The 22,828-nt window shown below is 41.9% G+C and overlaps 1 protein-coding gene across 1 annotated transcript in view; it reads right to left on the reverse strand.

Annotated features, from left to right (window-relative positions):
- The window catches only part of LOC144616256 (uncharacterized), a 39,073-nt gene extending 17,333 nt beyond the window's left edge, over window positions 1–21,740 (reverse strand). Inside the window, exon 1 of the mRNA XM_078446426.1 lies at window positions 21,077–21,740. Within this exon, the coding sequence (XP_078302552.1) occupies window positions 21,077–21,157 (81 nt within the window). The 5' untranslated portion in view covers window positions 21,158–21,740. The remainder of the gene's footprint in view (window positions 1–21,076) is intronic.
- Between the last annotated feature and the right edge of the window lie 1,088 nt (window positions 21,741–22,828).

The raw sequence follows: 22,828 nt of genomic DNA on the forward strand, positions 1-22,828 counted from the left end.
TGAGATCATGACCTGAGCCAAAGTCAAACACTTAACCGACGGGGCCACCTAGGCGCCCCACCCTGGGCCTGGTCTTACCTTGGTTAGCATATCCAACTTTAGCATATTATTATTTTTAAAGTTTATTTTATTTATTTTTGAAAGGGGGGGCAGGGAGAGAGGGAGGGGGGAAGAATCTCAAGGGGGCTTTGTGCTGTCATCGCAGAGCCCAATATGTGGGGCTTGATCTCACAAACCTGTGAGATTATGACCTGAGCTGAAATCAAGAGTTGGACGCTTAACCCACTGAGCCACCCAGGTACCCCTAGAATACTATTAGTTTAATTTATAAGGGAAGACCCAGTCCTTGCAGGTATCAATACTAAAATAAATGATATGCTAATATGATTTACTTATCAGTATGTTAAGGTCCAAAATTCCTTTAAAAATAAGCTGTAGCTCAGAAGTAATCATCAATTAAATCACAAAGTTCATGTTCATTTTATATACTATTCATCTCCACTCCTTCCTGGAAACCCACTTAAACGTCAGTAAAAGAATCCAAGTGTATAAACCTACAAGAATGAGCAGAACAAAGAGGACAACAGTGGGCAAGAATGTCAACAAATGCCAACCTTATGCAAGCTATTAGAGCAATGATAACAGTTTAAGCAGAACACAGATGGCTGGAGTCTATGCCTCCCATCGGGGCAACCCAATAAGAAATAAGCTAGTCATCCTTCAGAACTTGGAGGGCTCAGGAACTGGAGCCATAGGGACCACAGAGGATACTGGTACGAAGTCAGTGGTGGACTAAAAACCCATGTAGAGTGCGGTTAGCTCCTTAGGTCCATTTGTCATCATCATCTCCAACCCTCAAAGACAGCTGACTTATTCTGAACCAGACAGGCTCTGGACCAGGGACCCAAGGCACAGAAGACATAGAAACAGGGGCTATTAGCAAAAGTCTGATCATCAAACTCTTTTAACCTCCTTTTTTCACCTACTACGCAGAAGGCCACAGCCAGGCTTATAATCCCTAGGAAGATATTTGGAAGATCCTTTTGTGGAGAAGTTAAAGGGCGTTCAGGAAAAACCCTGTAGAATTCAGTGGTATTCTAGTAAAAATGTTGGCTCACTGCCCTATAATTCTATAGTGAATCCCTCAGTCAGTGAGCCTTACGCATGCACACAGAACATTCAGTTGGCAAGGGACAGCCTCCAACATGAAAGACAGAGACAAACGAGCAAACAGAAAACAAAGAAATCAGAGGGAAGATAGACAATACAGGGATTAGAAGAACACTTCCAATAAAATATGATGAATTTTCACAGAGAGGCTGAAAAACATATTTCATCCTTGCAACAGCAATCTTAGAACACGAAAGATTCCTTGGAAATTAAAAATATGAGCCATGGTGTTTAAAAAAAATCTAGAAAGTTTGGGAGATGAAGTAGATAAAATCTTCCAGAAAATAAAACAAAAAAAAAAAATAACATGGGCATTAGGCAAGAAGAAAAAAGAAAATATGAGATTAATCCAAAAGTTTCAATAGTTGCCCAATATGAGTTCTAGAAGAGAAACTGGGGTTGCGAGAAGGGAGAAGAAAACAAACTATTGAAGAAACAATACAAGAAAATTTCCTAGACTGGAAGGATAGGGACATTTAAAGGCTATGACCACTTAATGCCCAACACAATAAGTAGGAAAAGACTCAACCAAAGCATATCCTTTTGATATTTTAAATTCAGAATGAGAATTATTTTTAACCTAGAATTAATTTTCAGCCAAATTACCAAAAAAATTGCAAGGGTAGAATAAAGACATTTTCAGGTAGGAAAGTTCTCAGTAAATTTACCTCACATGCACTCTTACTCAGGAAGGGTGTGCCACTCAAATGAGGGAACAAAGCGAGAAAGAGGAAAACACGAAAACCAGGAAGGAGAGCCTCTAATACAAGAAGGAGGTACAGAGAATCACTGAGATGATGACAGAGAGAAGTTCTGGGATAACAGTGATACTATGGCCCAAAAGAAACAGTGGTCCAGGTTGGAAAAAAAGAATAAAAGGGCCCAAGGAAGGAGGTCTTTAGATTCTCATAGATTATCTCTTCTATATTACTATGTGGAAAGTTTTGGGAAGACTGTTGGATGTTGTGGCAGAATTTAGGGACAGTTATATACAAAGTCAGGCTGATGAAAAACAAGGCAATTATTAACTCCAAGAAAAACAAAAAGGTGTACAAGAAAGGAAAGGTAATTATAGTGTAGTGTTAGCTCAGTAGAGAACATTATTTACATAGTTATAATAATATACGCTCTGAATATCGATTTAACCAAAAAAGGGAACAAGAGGAAGCAGTGTTATGGGATAGCAGACTTAAATCCTCCCCAACTGTTATTTATTAAATAATGATCTAGTAGAACATATATATTACTTAGATATATGCAGGTAAATACCAGAAGAAACTGCTAAAATTAATTAAAAGTAGCTGCCTGCAGGGACTGGTGGTGAAAGGGTAGAACAGGAGAATTGCTGTGGGTTTTTTCCCTTTATGTAAAAAAGCCTTTTAGTAATATTTGGTTCTTAAGATGTATATATTTATCTGGATAATTTTTAAAGACGACAAACTGCCGTAACTCTGATTTTTAAAAAAATGTGTATTTATTTTTGAGAGAGAGAGACAGCGCACAAGTGGGAGAGGTGCAGAGAGAGAGGGGGACAGAGAAACCAAAGCGGGCTCCATGCTGACAGCAGAGAACCCAATGTGGGGCTTGAACTCACGAACCGCGAAATCATGACTTGAGCTGCAGTTGGCCACTCAGCTGACTGAGCCACCGAGGTGCCCTCCTAAGTCTGATTCTAATGAGGCTTACGGTCAACAAATTAGATCATATAATTTAAAGGATCATATAATTTCAACACAAACCTCAGAGAAATCAGACTATTTTCTAATGTAAAGAAGCCTAGGACATTTCAGAACCAATCTGAATGCATTTGCTCCTCCTTCTTCCATCTGTAGAAATCCTTAAAGTGTTAAAAAGTTGCACGAGTAGATACTCCCATATTTTCCCAAGATGTTTAAGAGATTAATTACGAAACCGTCACCACAATCTGGAGTGAATATTTGTGCACCATACCACTCGCTAACCAAGGCTGAGAAACCGACTGATGTTGGAAGAATTTGTTCTGTCTTTTTATCTAAGTTCAGAGAAGGCACCACGGATAGACGGGGTTGGAGCCAAATCTTCAAATAAAATAGATGTGCAATGTGGCGACTAGGAGACAGTTTGTCCCTGATTTGAATAGAACAGCTTGGAAAGGAGTATGTAGGTCAAATTGAGAGTCAGAATGGCCCCGGGGGTTCTCAGAAGCCTGCAAGGTTTGGGGAAATAAGACACTCAGAAGTCACAGAGAACGTAACCTGCTAATTCGTCCCCAAACTGGAATTTCTTCCTCACAGCAGAAATCCCTGGTAGACTAAAAAGGACTTTTCGCCTAAAGTGGCATCTCCACAACCAGGCAATAGCTAGCCTCCTGACAACAACAATAACGTGTTAATGACTTTGATAAGGGAGGACGAATATCATTATCACCTCTTAATTACCTTTTGCGCAAGGGGAACGCAGCTGTAGAATACACAGATGGAGGAGGCCGGGGAAGGAAGTTTCCCGTGAAGTGGTCCCTGTGATTCTCTGCCTCCATTTTGTATCATTCTGCCTCCATTAATTATCTTATTTTTGAAAAAGGTTACCATTAGTCAGGAAGCAAAGTACAGGTTGCGGGTGGTTCGGTTTTCATTACAAACATGGCGTGTACCTGTAGGAAGATCCTTTCCTCTGGGCTTAGTGTGTATCCCTCCCCATCTTCACATTCATGGGCAAACCAAGAACCAGGAGACACTTTGTAGGGCTGTGATTCCTTAAGAAGACAAGCTCCACTTTTTATGTGCCATGGCACCTCGCCCTACAGAAAGCCCTAGAGTAAATATTAGGTGAGAAAAATACATGTGTCTACTGCAGGCATTAGAGAGGTTTCACTGTTTTGGTTTGGGTATTGCTTTGAGATCCCTATTAATACACTGTATTTGTATGGATACGTCTACAGCACTGCTGTTTGTTCCACAACACAGTCAGCAAACTTCCTAAGCAGGAAAAGGATCAAAACTTGCTTCCATGGGTCACACACATTTCCAGGTAAGAGGAGGAATGGCTTTGATTCTTTTTTTTTTTTTTTAAATTTTTAATTTTATTCTAGAGGGAGAGAAGGAGCACGAGTCGGGGAGAGGGGTGGAGGGAGAGAGGGAGGGAAGGAGGGAGGGGGAGAGGGAGGGAGGGAGAGAGAGAGAGAGAGAGAGAGAGAGGATCTTAAGCAGACCCCACACTGAGTGTCGAGCCCTATGTGGGGCTCCATCCCACGACCCTGGGATCATGACCTGAACCAAAATCAAGAGTCAGACACTCAACCGACCGAGCCACCCAAGTGCCCGAGTCTTACTTAGCAAGCTTTTCAAACTCTTGCCCATCCTTTATACAGGTGGGATGTGAGTCCCCAAAACTTCAGTTCTGAGGTGTCTTGTTCCCCAAAACTCTGCTCAGTGGCCAGCCAGGGAGTAATTCTTGTGCAGTAAATCAATACTTCTCTCCACACAAAAGGCAGTCATCAACTTTACATTTCCTTTGCAACATGCTCTCTGGGAGTTGAAGGTTACCTGAAAGCAATTCCCATTATCACTCCAGAATTCCTCTGTCTTAATGTTATCTAGCCCTCAGTGGAATTATTTTTCAGCTGTACAAAATTCCACCCCAATTCCCTGTTCATTTTTCACTGTTATCATCTATAATATTTAATGCTTCTGTGACAATTCATTTCAATTTATCTCTCTCAACAGGTTTGCAAAATCACTGCCCACAAGAAAGAAAGATAGGAGAGGGAAAGAAAGAAAGAAAGAAAGAAGAGGGAGAGAGAGAAAGAAAGAAAAAAAAGAGAGAGAAAGAAAAAAAGAGAAAGAAAGAAAGAAAGAAAGAAAGAAAGAAAGAAAGAAAGAGGAAGGAAGGAGGGAGGGAGGGAGGGAGGGAGGGAGGGAGGGAGGAAGGGAGGAAGGAAGGAAGGAAGAGAGAGAGAGGAAAAGGGGGAGGAGAGGGGAGAAGAGGGGAGAGGAAGGAATGGAAGGAGGCAAGAAAGAAAGAAATTGGCCTGTGAATATTTTTGTTCTTAAAGCTTGTCTTGCTCTGTTATTTTTATTTTTACAGATTTTATTCTACTTAACTGTTTCTGGCCTAGAGGCAGAGGAGTTACAGAGGCTCTTTATATTCATGAACTCAGAGCAATCTAAATCTAAGATGATCCCTCAAATATGAAGTTATCATAAAACCACAAAGGAGCAGTGGGCTCATTTTGAGATGACCACAGATCCCATTCTTTGGACGGGATAAAATGAGATTAGAGAAAGTGCTGTCTAGATAAACAGTCATCCTGATTTTCCTACAGTGAGTCTGCATTGCACGTCTAATTTTCAAAAGCTCAATGGGGCATCTGAATTTTGTGAAACGTAGTTCACCGGTTTAGACGTATTCCTCACACATAAGCGGAGGGAGAGCCCCTGCTCCAGCCTGCTACCCTCGTGGCCCTCTGGCTGCTGGGGTCAGGCACGCCCCTTACGTCATCCCAGGTACATGGCAAAGAGGGGGGAATGAGAGAGAAAGGAGAGAGAACGCTCCTTTCTCTTCCACCCCACCTGTGGCGGCCCCCCCAGCTTCACCAAACCCGCAGCCTCACTTTCCAAAAGCCCCTGATCCTCCTTTTTCTTGGTCCTAGAAATCAGTCCCCAGTGGTGCTCCGAGGCTGGGACTCTACTACAGCAAACGGTAATTTTTACTATAGACAATGATGTTTAGGAATAACCTGCTGTTGGCTTCTATTATCTCACGCATCTATCTCTGTCCCGGGTTGAAGTTGAAGTTGCAGGACAAGGGCGGGGGGGGGGGGGGGGGCGGGGGGCAGAAGCCCCGAGCTGCTTCTGTGTTTGCTTTCAGGGCGGCAACATAAGACAACCGGGGGGGGGGGGGGGGGGGAGGTCGAGGCAGAAAGGAGCCCCGGCTTCCGACCGGTGTGCAAGTGAACACCGAAAATCCCATAATGGGCCAGTGGAGCGGGAGAGAAGGGGGTGCCTCAGAGCTCACGCGGCCCCAAGCAGGTGTGTGAGTGGGTGGGCGTGGGCGAGCAGAGACTGCAGACGGGTGGTGCTGGCTCCCAGCGCTCTTGGTCCTCCCACCGCCCCTTGTCCGCTTTCACGCGTCATCCTCCGGCCCCTCTCCTCAGCCCACCCACTGGCAACTACCAAAGCACATGTCTGGAGCTTTCTATGACCGCCTCTGTTCCGGGTGACTGTTCTACTGACCCTACGAGCAATAATAGCAAAAGCCAGGGTGCTGGGCTCCGGCCTCAGACTGCCCAGTTGTGAACCTCAGCTTTGTCCTTATTTACTGGGTGGCCTTCCTTAACCTTCTGTCTCCGTTTCTCATCCGTAAATGGGCTAGAACAGCCCCCTGGGGTGCTGTGAGAATTAAAAGCGACATCAAATAAGAAGCCCTATCGAATAGTATCTCATTATTCTCTCCTAGTAAGAGTAAGCTCTCAGTAAATACTAAACTTACTCTACTCAGAACTGTCATTCGCCCATTAAGTAGAAACCTTATATACACTCTCTCTAATCCTCCTCTAAGCCCAGGAGGGGGTAAAAGGTCTGAGAAATTCCAGAACTTGGTGACAAATCATCATCTCCCAGACTGCCTCTCCTACCAGGGGAACATCCAAAAACCTTCTGTCACACTGCTTATCTCCATTTCCAACTGAGGAAATGTGGCTGCGGTACACAGAGCTCTCTTAACCTGCCCCTGTGTTCTCCATGCTCCCAGGAAGCCTCACTCCCAGCCACCATGGGAGAGGCTGGGTGATCACTTATCCCCATGTAGCGTGCATGGAGGGAACAGGGAAAGAGGGTACCCCCTCCTTCTTGAATGGTAGGGTAAGGGGAGCCCGGAGAAGCAGGTGAGAGGGGGCGGGTTGCCATGGTCCCAGTGGACAGATGTGGAGCTCTGCTGCTTTCTGAAAAAAATCCATTTACATCTGGTTAGATTTTATAGCATTAATATTACGCTGTGCTAAACTTCAGGTACACAGTGAATATAACCAGCTTTCATGTGTAGCCCAAGGACAGAATCACTAAGCAAAACTGTGTTTGAATTTGAAAAAGGTGTCCCAAATTTCCAAAGAATATTCTTAGCAATGAGCTCTTAGGACATAACTGGTATAATGTGCAAACTCTCTGTATGAATTTAAGTCAACCTTAGTCATTCTCTTCCTAAGAATTTGTAGCAAATCTCCACAATTGGATCAATGAGTTAAACCTCAGTAACCATCTGTTTTGACCTCACAGGGCTGCAAAGCTGTGGCCTTCAGAGGGAGGGAGTTGCTCTCTGCAGTTTTAAGTGTCTCCTCAGCTTAATTCTTTCCACATTGTATCACTGGTTTGTCTTTTCCAAGAGACCTAGCCAGGTTGTAGTTACTTTTACATCTCCATAGCCTAATACGGCCCACCTTTCAGTAGGTGTCTGAGAATTCTGGTTAAATGAATACATTGATAAAATTCATAGTTGAAGAGATATCGACTCTGCAAGCATGTGGAGGCTAGGGAAGGAAGGAAAGAGGGAGGGACCAGAGGATGAAGGAAAGGATGGAAAGAAGAAAGTAAGGATTAGGGGAAGGAAGGAAGGAAGGAAGGAAGGAAGGAAGGAAGGAAAGGAAGGAAGGAAAGAAAGGAAGGAAGGAAAGAAGGAAGGAAGGAAGAAAAGAAGGAAGGAAGGAAGGAAGGAAGGAAGGAAGGAAAACTGGATGGAACGATGGAAGGAAAGACGGAAGGACTATGGAAATGGTTCTCTCTCTAATACAGCAGAGTTCATTTGCCCACCTATTAGCTGAATTTAAAAGTTCCAATTCTAAGATCTTATGAATTATTGAACATCTATTAGTGGACTGAGCACTTGATGGCTACTGAGTGTCCATCCCACTGGGTGAAGAAAGGGAGAGTGAGGAGAGTTTAGCAAATAGACATTAGTCACAGAAGTTATGCTAACTGGGGAATTAAAGTTAACTCATGACACAAAGGACGGTACATGCTAGCTCCTAATTAGGTTCTAAATGACTTGATACGGGTGAAATTGTGAGGTCAGAGGGGAGGAACGGTAGTAGGTATTATATAAGCTGGAGGAATCAGGGAAGATTTCTCGGAGATTTGACACTTGGGCTGTCCCACCTGGAAGGATCATGGGGAAGAGCAACAATCTCAGTGAAGACCGAGGCTGAGATGACTCTGTTTGTGGATCATGGGGGCCAATTTGGCTCCGGAGAGAAATTGGCAGGGCGGGGCCAAATCAGCAACGGCCTTGGAAGTCAGCCTGAGGAATGTTAGCACAGGATGTGGTAGCAAATAGAAGCAGGCTGGGAGGTTTCTGAGCAAGACTCCTTCCCCATTATTTCTCTTCTCTTCCTCTTCCCAGTGGATGAGGTGACTTGAATTGGCCAGAGTCGCCCCGTGGGTGGTGAATTTCCCAGAATGTGGCAGATTAAAGCAGTGGTGGCATCACCAGGCATCTCATTGTGGTTCCCAGATGGTGATAAATCTAGGCCAGGAAGCGCCACTATTTCCTCCCCAAGTTCTGTGACTTCACAGAAGTTGCAGGAAACAGGGTGGAGATGGGAATGGAGAGCTTTTCTCCACTGCCTCAGAGGGTGGTATTTTACAAGATGCATATGGAGCTGGCTTAGAGCTGAGATGGTTTCCACATGTGTGCCACTGCTCATGACAGATAAGAAACTAATCAGAGAAGTATCCTCTTGGCAACACAACTCAACGCTGGGTGATACTACGTTCCATCTTTCTAGATCATCAAGATTTTGTATGGATAGAAAAGTTGTCTCTGAAGACAAATCTTAAATGTTACTGGATGGATTACATAATAATGGCTATCCATGAAAATAAATTCACCACAAAAATTGAGCTATCATAACATCCTGATTATCTCAGAATAATAACTGTTTGAAGCCATTGTCATATTCATAAAGCATCTGAGCTTTCACGAAATGAAAATATGCCAGAAAGTAAATTCCCTTCAAAATTTATGCAAATTACTCGATTTGAATAAAATAAATGTTAATTAAGTTTACATATGCAGATTAATTCTAGCTAGCCATGTTTTCATACTTAGTTATTAACCACAGTTTTCTTTTTATGTCTCTTTGAAATTAGTCTTATTATTTAGAAAATATTGATGAAAGAATGCTTTAAATTTCTGTGCGCTAAATATGAAATATTATCCAAATAAGAAAAAAAGACATATTTGAAAATATACTATGAAACAATAAGAAATGACTTTATGGGATGAATTTTACATTAATTTGAGATTTTACTGGCGATCAGAGAAACCATGTGTATTTGCGCCTATCTTTATTGTATATATTATATAGCTGTGGTCCTACTGGGTCTGTATCTCCATCAACTCAGTCTTAGGATGATTTCTTATGGGAACAATACAAGGGATCTTCTATCAGTGAATAAAGTAGCAAAAACATGTTTGGGGGTAAGCACTGAGAAGCAAATTTGATCTTTTGTTTTATATGCCAATGAATAAGCATAGCGGTTTTCATCCATGTACCCCCTGCAGCCTAAATACATTTCAAATCACATTTGCAACCAACATGAAGGATCATTGCTTACAAAATCTATTTTGTAGGCAGAAAAAAACTCATCGCAAGAATAGACGAGGCGTTTGAAAAGGGATTGTTACTAACAGATAAAATCAAATCTGGCTGTCTTCACTTCGAGCTCAAAGTACTTCTCATTGACCTCATGTACCACCTACCACTGGACAAGATCTTAGCCCAGAGAAAGGCTCACAGAAGGAAAACAAAGGATCTTAGGATAAGACTCCCTATCATATACCACCTCTTTTGATTCATACAGGAAATTAAACCACTGGTTCCCAAATATGGTTGATCATTAAAAATCGCCCATGAGGTTTAAAAACATGCAACGATCAGGGCCCACACTAGAGCTAGTGAAATATAACCTCTGGGGGTGGAGTCTTTTCAGACTTCTTTTTCCAGAAAAATAACATATGTTTACTAATCAACTGCCTGACACACTTCTGTATTGCTTTTTATTTCCTGTTTCTCATCATCCACTTATTTTTATTTATTTATATTAAATATAAATTATAAGTAAATATATAAATTTTCTACATTTTCTGGGCCCTTAGTCTTTTAAAAAGCTCCCTCCAAAGGATTTTGATAATCTTGCAGGTTTCGAAAGCAGCAACTACTACTAAAAGGTCTCAAGAACACTCTGTTTTAGAATGAAAAAAATTAAAGGGAAATAATTTGGGCTGCGGGTGTCTTAGTCATCATCTCAGCAGCGTTTATGGAGATGGTTGTCAGGGCAAGAAGATTCGTGAATGAAACAACACAAAGGGAAATATATACAAAGAGGAGATCGTTCTTACCCCGGAAGAAACAGACCCAGCTACGCTAGCTCAATATTCAAGTCTTACTCTGAGGCCTGTTTCCATTCTCTGTAATGGTAGTCTTGAATGAAAAAAGGCTCCCTACAGGGAAGAATGGCTATCAAAGAAGTTTCTTTTATCTTCTTTGCTGCACACGGTTCTATTAACCACTGTTATAATAGGATTCCTCTGAAAACCGAATACAACGGCAAAAAACAACAAAATCACAAACTTAATATTCCTCCAGGATGTTTGGTAGAGAGCTTTAATTAATCTAGCATTGTGATACATGGGTAATTAGGATGTTTACCATTCCATATAATGTATTTAACAGTAAACACAGCCTGAATATAATTTTTTTGTGATAAACCAAAGAGCATGGTGGATGGTCAGTCATGACTTTAGTTCTCATTGTGCCAATTCTTGAAGTGCAAATGCACACACACAAAATTGGCATGAAGTGACTAAATGGGAATACGCGAGTCCTCTCTCCCTTTCCATCATGACAACGTGTCAGAAGACACAGTCAATGGGGAGAAGGCATCATGCATGGGTGCACACATGTTTGTCTAAGCCACTGGTGGCCTACACAACAAACATTTATTTCTCACAGTTCTGGAGGCTGACGTCCAAGATTAAGGCTTTTGGATGTCTGGTAGGAGCACTCCTTGTGTTTGCAAATAGCAGTCTTCTTGTACCCTCACATGGCTGACAGAGCAAGCTCCAGTCCCTCCCTGGAAGGACACTAATCCCCTTCATGGGGCCTTCATCCTCATGGCCTCGTTTAAACATAATTACCTCCCAAACTCACTGGCTAATACCATTCCTCATGGGTTAGAGTTTCACCATATTAATTTTGTGCAGCTACTGAGATGATCCTAGAATTTTCATCCTTTGTTAATGCGGTGTATCATGTTGATGGATTTGCAGATGTTGAACCATCCTTGTATTCCTGGAATAAATCCGACTTAATCATGGTGTATTTGTTGAATACCATTTGTTCTGATGTATTTGTTGAATTTGGTTTGCTAAGATCTTGTTGAGGATTTTTACATATATGTTTCTAAGGGATATTGGCCTGTAATTTTCTCTTATTGTGGTACCCTTTTCTGGTTTGGGTATCAGTGTAATGCTGATTTCATAAAATGCATTTGGGAGCATTCCTACCTCTTCAGTTTTTTCGAAGAGTTTGAGAATGATAGGTATTAACCTTCTTTGAATTTTTGGTAGAATTCACTGATGACTTGGTCCTGTCTTGGTCCTGGACTAATGTTTTTTGGGAGAATATTGATTACAGATTCAGTCTCCTCACTAGCAATTGGTTTATTTAGTTTTTCTCTTTCTTCATTATTCTCTTTTGGAAGACTGTATGTTTCCAGGGATTTATCCATTTCTTCTGCATTGTCCAATTTGTTGGCTTATAATTGTTCATAGGTCTTTTACAATCCTTTGCACTTCTGTGGTATCAGTTGTAATTTCTCCTCTTTAATTTCTGATTTTATTCAAGCCCTCTCTCTTTCTCTTTGTGAATCTGGCTAAAGATTTTCCCATTTTGTTTATCTTTTCAAAGAACTAGCTCTTAGTTTCACTGATCTTTTTAATTGTCCTTTTTGTCTCTATTTCATTTATTTCCACACCGAACTTCATTATTTCCTTCCTTCTACTAACATGGGGATTCATTTGTTCTTCTTTATCTAATTCTTTTAGGTATCAAGTTCATTTGAGATTTCTCTTGTTTCTTGAGGTAGGCCTGTATCACTATGAATTTCCCTCTTAGAATTGCTTTTGCTTCATCTCATAGACTCTGATATATTGTATTTCCATTTTCATTTGTCTCAAGGTTTTTGTTTTGTTTTTTTTCTTTTCTCCTTTGATTTCTTGATCTATTGATTGTTCAGCAGCATGCAGCTTAATCTCCACATATTCATGATTTTTCCAGTCTTCTTTTTATAACTGATTTCTAGTTCCATACCATTGTAGTCAGAAAAGATGCTTAATATGATTTCAGTATTCTTAAATTTATCAAGACTTGTTTCGTGGCCTAGCATGTGATCTATTCTAGAGAACATTTCATGTGCACTTAAGAAGAATGTATATTCTGCTGCTTTGGATGGGATGTTTTATATATATCTATTAAGTCCATCTGGTCTAATGTGTCATTTAAGACTGATGTTTCCTCATTGATTTTCTGTTTAGATGATCTATACATTAATGTGAGTAGGGTATTTAAGTTTCCTACTATTATTGTATTGCTGTCATTTTTTCCCCTTTAGGTCTGCTAAGATTTGCTTATATATGTTTTGATGATCCTATGTTGGATGCATAAGTATTTCCAAATGTAATATCTCTTGTTGGATTAACTCCTTTTTGTTACGTAATGCCCATCTTTGTCTTTTATTATAGCCTTTGCTTTAAAATTTAATGTTTTTTTTTTAAATTTATTTTTGAGAGACAGAGAGAGACAGAGCATGAGCGGGGGAGGGGCAGAGAGAGAGGGAGACATGGAATTGTGTCTGATGCAGGCTCCAGGCTCTGAGCTGTCAGCACAGAGCTTGATGTGGGGCTTGAACCAGTGAACTGCGAGATCATGATCTGAGCCAAAGTCAGATGTCTAACTGACTGAGCCACCCAGGCACCCCTACAGCTTTTGCTTTAAAGTGTATTTTGTCTGATATAAATTTAGCTACCCCAGCCATCTTTTGGTTTCCATTTGCATGAAACATCTTTTTCCATTCCTTCACTTTTAGCCTGTGTGTCCTCTTGTAAATAACATATAGATGAGGCTTGTATTTTTTACCTATTCAGCCACTCTATGCCTTTTGATTGGAGAATTTAGTCCTTTTACACTTAAACTCATTATTGATAATTTTAATATTTAGTTTAATAATTAATTTAATAATTTAATAATAATAATTAAAATAATTATTTATAGTTACTTTATGGCTATTTTGTGGAGCTACTCTGTTCCTTTTTTCTTCTCTTGCTTTCTTCCCCTGTGGTTTGATGGCTTTCTGTACTGTTGTGCTTAGGTTCTTCTCTCATTATCATTTTTGTTTAGAGAGAGAGAGCACAAGTGGGAGAGAGGAAAAGAGGGAGAGAGAAAGAGAGAGAGAGAGAGAGAGAGAGAGAATCCTAAGCAGGTTCCATTCTCAGTATGGAGCCTGATGTGGGGCTCAATCCCATGACCCTGGAATCATGACCTGAGCTGAAATCAAGAGTCAGACACTCAACTGACTGAATCACCCAGGCACCCCTTTCTCTTTCTCTTTTTTTTGTTTTTGTTTTTTTTTTTTAAACATATATAGTTTGCACAGATCTTTTTTTTTTTAATTTTTATTTATTTTTGAGAGATAGAGACAGAGAGAGACAGAGCATGAGCAGGGGAGGGGCAGAGAGAGACAGGGAGACACAGAATCTGAAGCAGGCTCTATCTAAACTCTGAACTGTCAGCACAGAGCCCAACATGGGGCTCAAACTCATGAAATGTGAAATCATGACCTGAGCTGAAGTCTGCCACTTAACCGACTGAGCCACCCAGGTGCCCCTATCTTTTGTGTATCTATTATAGGTTATGGATTTGTGGTTACCATGAGGCTCACGTATATGTGTGTGTATATGTGTGTGTGTGTGTGTGTGTGTATGCCAATATACACACAGATCAGTCTATTTTAAGTTGATATCAAGTTAACTTTGAATGCATTTTAAAGCTCTGTATTTTTACCCTCCCCATCCCATGTTCTGTTTTTGATTTCACATTTTACATCTTTTTAAATTTGTGTATCCTTGAGCTAATTACTATAGTTAACATTATTTTTACTACTTTGTCCTTTAAATTTCATAGTAACATTAAATTAACCTCCTTTCCTTTAAATATAGATATTTGCCTTTGCCAATGAGATTTTTACTTTCGTATTTTTTCTTATTACCAACCACTGCCCTTTTTTTTCTGCTTAAAGAAGTTCTAACATTTCTTGTAAGGCTGGTTTAGTGATGATGAACTCTTTTTAGCTTTTGCCTGTCTGGAAAACTCTTTGTCTGCCCTTCAATTCTGAATGATAACTTTGCCAGGTAAAGTTCTCTTGGTTGGAAGTTTTTTTCCTTTCAGTACTTTAATTTATCATGCCACTCCCTTCTGGCCTGAAAAGTTTCTGCTGAAAAATCTAATGACAGTCTTACAGGGGTTCCCTTGTATGTAATAAGTTATTTTTCTCTTGCTGCCTTTAAGGTTTTTTCTTTATCTTTGGACATTTTAATTGTAATATGTCTTGGTGTAGGTCTTTTTGGATTCATCTTTTTTGGAACTCTCTAGGATTACTGAATCTGAATGTCTGTTTCCTTCTCCAGGTTAGGGAAGTTTTCAGCCATTATTTCTTCAAATGAGTTTTCTGCCCCATTCTCTCTCTCTTCTCCTTCTGGGACTCCTTTAATGCAAATATTACCTACTCGATGTTGTCCTGAAGGTCCTTTAAGGTATCTGAACTTTTTAATTTTTTTTGTTGTTGTTGTCCTTTTTGTTGCTCTATTTGGGTGAATTCCACTTCTCTGTCTTCCAGATCATTGATTCTTTCTTCTGCTTCTTCTAGTCTGCTGTTGAACCCCTCTAGTGTATATTTCAGTTCAGTTATTGTATTCTTCAGCTCTGTGACTTATCTTTGGTACTTTAATATATTTTCTAACTCTTTGTTGAAGTTCTCTCTGTGTCCATCCATTCTTTTCCCCAATTTAGTGAGCATCTTTATGACCATTACTTTGTATTCTATATCATGTAAATTAATTTATCTGTTTCATCGAGGTTTTGATTTTTGTTTGTTTTTTTTAGAAAGACAGCACCAGCAGTAGAGGGAGAGAGAGAATCCTGAGCAGGCTTCACACCCATCATGGAGCTTTATCTCATGATCCTGAGATCATGACCTGAGCCAAAATCAGGAGTTGGACGCTTAGCCAACTGAGCAACCCAGACACTCCACATCCAAGGTATTTTTTTCCTGGGGTTTTATCTTATTCTTTCATTTGTCAGGTATTGCTTTTTTCCTTCATTTTGCTTGACTCTCTGTGTTTATTTGTATGTGTTAGGCAAAACAGCCATCTTTCCCAGTCTTGAAGGGGTGGCCCTGTATGGATGATGAACCTTATCATTTAACCTTGCCCAAATTCTTGATTGTCTCTCCAATCATCTGTCCAATTTTTCACATGTGTGGGGCCCAGAAACACAATCCTCCATGGCTACCAGACCCTCACAATCAGGAGGCATCCCCTGTGTGGGCTGCATATGCCTGCTGGCTCCGGGAAGGTGGCGTGTTTGCCCACTGGGAACCTGGGCAGCAGTGCAGTAGAGGGGAACTTACCCACTACCTCTGATGCTACCACAAGCAGGTGCTAGCAGGTGCTAGCAAATTAGAGTGAGCACGCAAAAATGGCTCCCTCCTGCATGGGCACTAGCAAGGTAAAGGGAAACTGTAACAATGGTGCCTGCCAACATGGGTCCTAGCAAGGTAGAGAGAGACTGTAAAAATAGTGCCTGTCAGCTATCCAACCTTGAAGAGTTTCCCAACAGGCTTTTGCTCCTCTGGCAGATGCCAAATGAATCTCCTTCGCATATGGTCTGGGCTCTTTTCAAACTGCTGCTTTTGCACTGGGTCCTGGGACAAATGAGTCTGCATATGAGTTAAGAGTGGGCACATCATTTGCTATAGCCCTGTGGTTCTCCTGGATATAATAAGTCCCACTGGTTTTCAAAGCCAGACTTTGGGGGTTTGCCTCTCTAGTGCATGTCCCAAGGGTTGGGTGTGCTTGACGTGGGCCACAAAGAACTCTTCAAGGGGGAGTTCCATATTTGTAAAGCCCCTCTGTCAGTGGGTTGCTGCAGTAGGGGTTCGGGTTTTTGGTAAAAGTGCATCTCTGTCTTTTTTACTGGTCTCGATGTGGCCCTTTTATCCTTCATTATGGAGTAGCCATTCAGCTAGTTCTCAGGTTCTTTCCAGAAGGAAATGTTCTATATGTGGCTGTAGATGTTTCATGTCCACGGGAAGAAGTGAGTTCAGGAGCTTCCTATGCTGCCATCTTGAACTGCATCCTCAACATAGGAATCTTGGAGGGACACAAACTCACATTCCATAACAGCCATCTAGTCCTGTGCTGTCCTGTTGGTAGACAGCCATTAGCCACATGTGACAACTGAGCACTTGTCCAAGTTGAGGTGTGATGTGAGTACAAAATCCACACCAAATTTCACAGATTTGGTAAGAAAATAAAGAAAAACAACCATGGAAAAGATGTCATGAATAATTTTTACATTGTTACATATTAAGATAATATTTTGAATACATATGGTTAAATTAAAAATCATTACAATTCATTTTGCTAATTTCTTTTTACTTTTTTTAATGTTTATTTATTTTGAGAGAGAGACACAAGAGAGTGAGAGCACACGAGTGGGGGAGGGGCACACTCTTGCTTTTGTTTAATGTAGCCACTAGCAAATTTAAAATTACTTCTAAGGGGGTGCCTGGGTGGCTCAGTCGGTTAAATGTCTCACTTCGGCTCAGGTCATGATCTCATGGTTCATGAGTTCGAGCCCCACATCGGGCTCCATGCTGACAGCTCAGAGCCTAGAGCCTGCTTCGGCGTCTGTGTCTCCCTCTCTCTCTGCTCCTTCCCTGCTCGTGCTGTCTCTCTCTCAAAAATAAATAATATAAAATACATAAATAAATAAACCTTAAAAAATTTTTAAAAATAAATAAAATCACTTCTGAGGCTCACACTTACGAATTGCATTATGTTTCTGTTGGACAGAAGTGGTCTAGCCTGGTGGTTCTCAAATGAGAGTGATTTTGGCGGGGCACCTGGGTGGCTCAGTTGGTTAAGTGTCTGACTCTTGATTTTGGCTCAGGTCATGGTCTCATGGTTTGTGGGATCAAGTCCCATGTAGGGCTCAGTGTGGAGCCTGCTTGGGATTCTCTCTCTCCTTCTGCCCCTCCCCTGCACATGCGCACATGCTCTCTCTCTCTCAAAAGGAATAGGTGAACATTAAAAAAAATATTCACTCCAAAAAAATGCTGGCAATTAAAAAAAAAAATGGGAGTGATTTTGGCCCCCAAGGGACATTGGCAATGTCTGGAGGCATTTTTGTTTGTCACACTGGCATCGCTGACATCTGCTTGGTAGAGGCCTGGGATGCTGCTGAACATCTTCTCACCCATAGGACAGCCTCCACTCCATTACAAAGAATTACCCATCCAAAATGTCTAGCACCATGGTTGACAAACCCTGATCTAAAAAATCAATTAAACAAGTATAAAAGGAGCTTAAAGGGAACAAGTGACAAATCTATATCTATATGATGGCATATATATGATATAGTAATCTACAAGCAGTAAGCTGCCATTTGCAATATAAAGGGCCTGAGGCCAGAAGCATCTTGACTACAGAGAACACATAGATGGTTCCCAGAGGGAAGGTTGTTGGGGGGGGATGGGTGAAACAGGGGAAAGGGATGAGGAGTACACTTATCTGGGGGCGCCTGGGTGGCTCAGTGGGTTAAGTATCTGACTCTCGGTTTTGACTCAGGTTACGATCTCACAGCTTGTGAGTTCGAGTCCCGCATCAGGCTCTGCGCCGGCAGTGTGGAACCTGCCTGGGGTTCTGTCTCTCTCCCTCTCTCTCTTCCCCTCTGCCACTCATGCTGTCTCTCTCTCAAAATAAATAAATAAGATAAACTTAAAAAAAACAAAATGAAAATTTAAGTAAAACATATAAATAAATAAATAAATAAATAAATAAATAAATAAATAAAAATAAAATAAGGGGGCTGAGGTCAATAGCATCCTGGTTGTCTTATGTCACCAGCATGTTAATGAGGGAGGAATGAAAGGTGCTCTCAGGACCCATAATAGATGGTTGGAAGTTTACGGCATATACTCGCGGGTATGAATGTTCCCAACAAATCTTCACAACAGATCTCATTAGGTCCCACATTGAAGACCACGTTACTTATAATTCAGGCGAGTTGGAACCTTCTATAATACGGATTTCAGATTTCAAAATGAGCGAAGTCAGGTAAGTGGTTCATCCTGGTGGAGTTTATTCCTGCCTGAATGTGCCATGTGTTTTAGAGAGGTTAAGAAATGGGCTGAAATCAGTCCCAACCCTGTAACGTTCTGGATCTGCCTTTCTTCTGAACGTGTTCCTGATTTCAACTGGTTTACTTGCCATGCGTGTTTTCTTCCTCCAATGCAGTAACGAGTTCTGATTATTTCAGCCTTCTGCTTGTTTGGATTTTCAGCAAAGAGGTGTAACCAGACTTGGATATGATGCACAACATATTTGCAGCTGCAAGATCAAACGGCTTTGGGTCTGTGGCTAAGTATCTGGAACCCCTGCTTCTCTGTTTCCATCTTTCTGCAAGAGAGAGGCCCAGTGCTGTCACTGCAGTTCTTCCCAAATAACTGCTGGAAAATAGGTTTCCTTCCTTAGTCCCCAGAGGTGCACACATACTCTGCTCCTTCCCCGTTCCACATGTCTCATCTGAAGACTGTACTTAGATCCTCTAGATCGATAGGCCCTGCTCACCTTAACCTCTCCTGCTGGCAGCACAACTGTTGCCCTGAGATTTAGATGAATACGTTTTTCTCGTTCATGCATTAGCATTTCTACTTCCAGACCACCTTGGGTCATTTCCTGGGCAGAAAGTGGTGTTTGCTTAAATTCACAATCTTCAGAAATTGGGCAAAAAGAAGGCTGCACTTGGAAGCAAGAGTAAATTGGTTAGTGATTAGGTGAAATAAAATTATCTTGTTATAGAAACCACTTAAGGAAGACTGGCATTGGTCTGTAAATCCTGTGCTGTGCCATTAAACCGCAAGAAGAAGAAAAAGGAAACCACATTACTTTACATAACTTTCGTACCTCATATAACCTCCCAGGCCCTCCCTCTTTAGCCAGCTTCATGATCTTGCCTTCAAAGTACAATAATTTTCTGGGGTAAACCATGTCTAGGGAAAGTTCCTATACTTTGGATAAAAATAAACATAACTAGTTTATATTCCAGGTGAGGTATGAAAATGTTGACTAGCAGGAAGAATCCCAGATTGAGTTGGAATGTGTCCCAAATGCTCCACTTCTCCTTCTGGGCACATGGCGGAATGGCATTTTCTCCCTCTTTCGAATACAGAGAGAGCCCTGTGAAGACGGCAAATGACATACGATGAACATCACTTCCGGTCAGCTTTGAGAGGAAGCGATCACGGCCAGCACAGATCAGCACGGATCCCTGAGCGACTTGCACAACGAGGGTCCTCCTGAAGACTCAACGTTGGGTATGCAGCCTGAGATGTTAAGTCACAGAGGTTTGGGGGTTTCCGCTGCTACGACATTCCCTAGCCCGTTCTGACTGGTAAACACATCGCGTGGTATTTAGTCTCTTGCTTTTACCTTCTGTGTATCTTTTCTAGGTATCGTTTAATTCTTCCCAACCTAACACAGGAGAGAGAATTTCATAAACACACGTGATAATAAGAATTGCAAAGAGAAAAATACACGTAAGGCAAGAGAGTAGTATCAGGGAAGAAGAGCGTGATCATCTGACGACAGCCATTTCTGCTGCCACAGTGTGTGTGTGTGTGTGTGTGTGTGTGTGTGTGTGTGCACGCGTGCATATGTGTGTATGGAGTGTTTGGTTTTTACAGCACCGCTGCTCCATGTTGAATAATGGTGATTTGCTCCACTTTTTAATCATGCCAATTCAACAGTGTTACCACAGAATAATCTTTTTTTTTTTTAAACCACAGAATAATTTTTAATGACCGATTTTTCCAGGCCCTGATTTTGGCGGCGGCCAGCACTCCATTATTGTTGATGTTTGCGGTCCTTAGTTGCGTCCATTAGAACGGAGACTACCAGCTTGGAGAACACCTGCAGCGTCTGAGACCCTGCGTCCAACTTTTCCATGTGCTGTTTTCAATTCTCCCGCTGTGTACTAACCACAAGTATGTGAGCACGAAGACTGAATACTAATCAAAAGGGAAAATGGGGCTGGTTGTGGGAATGTCTTAGCAGGAAATTCCTCTAGCCACCAGGGCATGTGTTGAACACATGACTATCGCTGGCAATGGCGAACGCTCTACACCAGCTGACTATCAATAACTTGGGAGTTCAGTTCCTTTTCTGTTTCCACTTGGTTGGCAGTTTTATCCAAGTGAAATGTGTACATAATTTTCAAAACTCAAACCATTCTAAAAAGCCTCTGATGAAAAAGCACAGTCCTCTGCTTGGCCCCTCCTGACATCCCTCGGATATCCACTTGAGAATCTACTCACTGTTTTGTCCCCGTGTTCCTAAATGACCTGCTTCCACTGTATGGCTTGATTTTCCAGACTTAGGCAGATGTAGTGATTACCCGTTACAGAACACAAAAACTTAGTCTGTGCATTAACGGCTTCCCGTAGACACACACGCACATAGGCAAAATATCAATTAGTTTTTACCGTGCAACCAAGCACTTCGAAACATAGTGGCTTAAAGCACCCATGTATGTACTTACAATGCCGAGGATCAGCAGTTGAACCAGGCTGGACTGGGCTGGGCGGGGCTGGGCAATCCTTCTGGACTTGGCTGAGCTCATTCATGCAGCTGTGGCCCGTTACTGGGCTGGCTGGGGGCCGGCCGGCGTGAGTGGCCTCAGCTGGGGTCGCTCTCCCGCACTCCACTGGGGCCTCTTATCCCCTGGCAGGCTGTGCCGGGCTCGCTCACACAGAGGACGGTCAGGGCTCCCAGGTGCAGGTGCCCACGAAGCTTCTTGAGGACCAGGCTCAGAACTGGTAGTCCCCACTGCATTCCGACAGAAGGCCAGTTGGGTTTGAGGGCAGGAAAAATAGACTCCACCTCTTGACGGAGATGCTATGCCTCACGCTGTGAAGGACACAGGGAGAAGACAATTGCGGTCACTCTCGCAATCTAGCGCGACAAATGGAATATACACACATCTGCGCCCCTCACCACTGTTCTCTTTCCACAGCCATGAGCATATCAGGCATCATCAACTGGGATTAAATCGGTGTTCAGTATTTGCCCTATTGTCACGCTGGACGTTTCACTAGATCTCATACCAAACTAGGATTACATTTTCTTTTACATGTACGGATTTCTGCTCTGATCCTCAGAGTAAATAATTGTCTTGTTTTGAGTTGTTTGCTTAGTCTTCCAAGGTGCTTACCACTAATTCAGCTCCAAGGAAACTCTCTTCAGTAAGTATGCATCTCCTAAGGGCAAGCGAAACAGATGAACTGTCGGATGCCTCTCCCTCCACCACCCCCTTGGAGTCATCCCTTCTGAGCTCTCTGTCCTTCTATGCCAATCTGGACTGGGTGTTCTTTGGGCCTGCTACATAGTAATCATTCTGACCTTCCCTTGGCTACTTTTTTATTTAGAATGCCCTGTTTCTTGGCTAAGAATGTCTTCTTTCTTGGAGGAACATCACGTCTAGTAGATTCCTGAAAAACAAGTGCATGGGAGGCAACTTTTTGAGACTTTGAATGGCTGAAGAAGCTCTCCTACTTGGATGGAAATTCCATGGGGAAACTACTTTCTTCAGAAGTGTTCAGGTGTTTTTAAGCCTCTGGGATCTGATGCCCGATCCTTGGTCCCTCATCAGGTTTTCTTCTTGAGAAGTTTCCAGAGGAATCATCTGTATTACTGGACTTCTGAAAAAATACAATGATGTATCTCATTGGGGGTCTTCTGTTCCTGCTGTAGGCTTGTAGACGCTGAGTCCAATAAATTTTCCACCTTATTCTGGGACACCTGTTGGGTATCCTTTACAGAGACACTTATTTTCTTACTTTTCTCTTATTTTTAAAACTGTTTTATGAAGGCTTTTCTTTCTTTTCTTTTTTCCTTTTTCCTTGTTCTTTTTACTTAGCTGCTTGGTCAATAAGTTTGCCTTTATCTGAACAATCTTCCCAGAAAATTGTGGTTTGGCTGGCTCCTGAGCTCTGAGGAAGCGTGCCCGCTGAGGTTCATGATCTCTCTTCTGAGCCAGAGGTACTTTGGAAGACTTGTACCTCTTCTTTGGAACTTCTTTCTTAGGCTTCTTCTCATGGACTCTCCCATCATAGGGATTCTCTCATACAATAGTATGAGCTGTCTTGTGCACATCTCCCACCGTGTCTGGAGTCTCTGCTGCTCTTTACGTAGCGACAGAATTGTTTCCTTAAGAATCTTTGTTCCCTTCTAATAGGGGACACATGTCATCTGCAATGACTGGACCCATGGTGTGCTTTCAACGTACTTCTGC

Source organism: Panthera onca, chromosome B2 (assembly GCF_046562875.1).
Source record: "Panthera onca isolate mPanOnc1 chromosome B2, mPanOnc1 haplotype 2, whole genome shotgun sequence".
NCBI lineage: Eukaryota > Metazoa > Chordata > Mammalia > Carnivora > Felidae > Panthera > Panthera onca.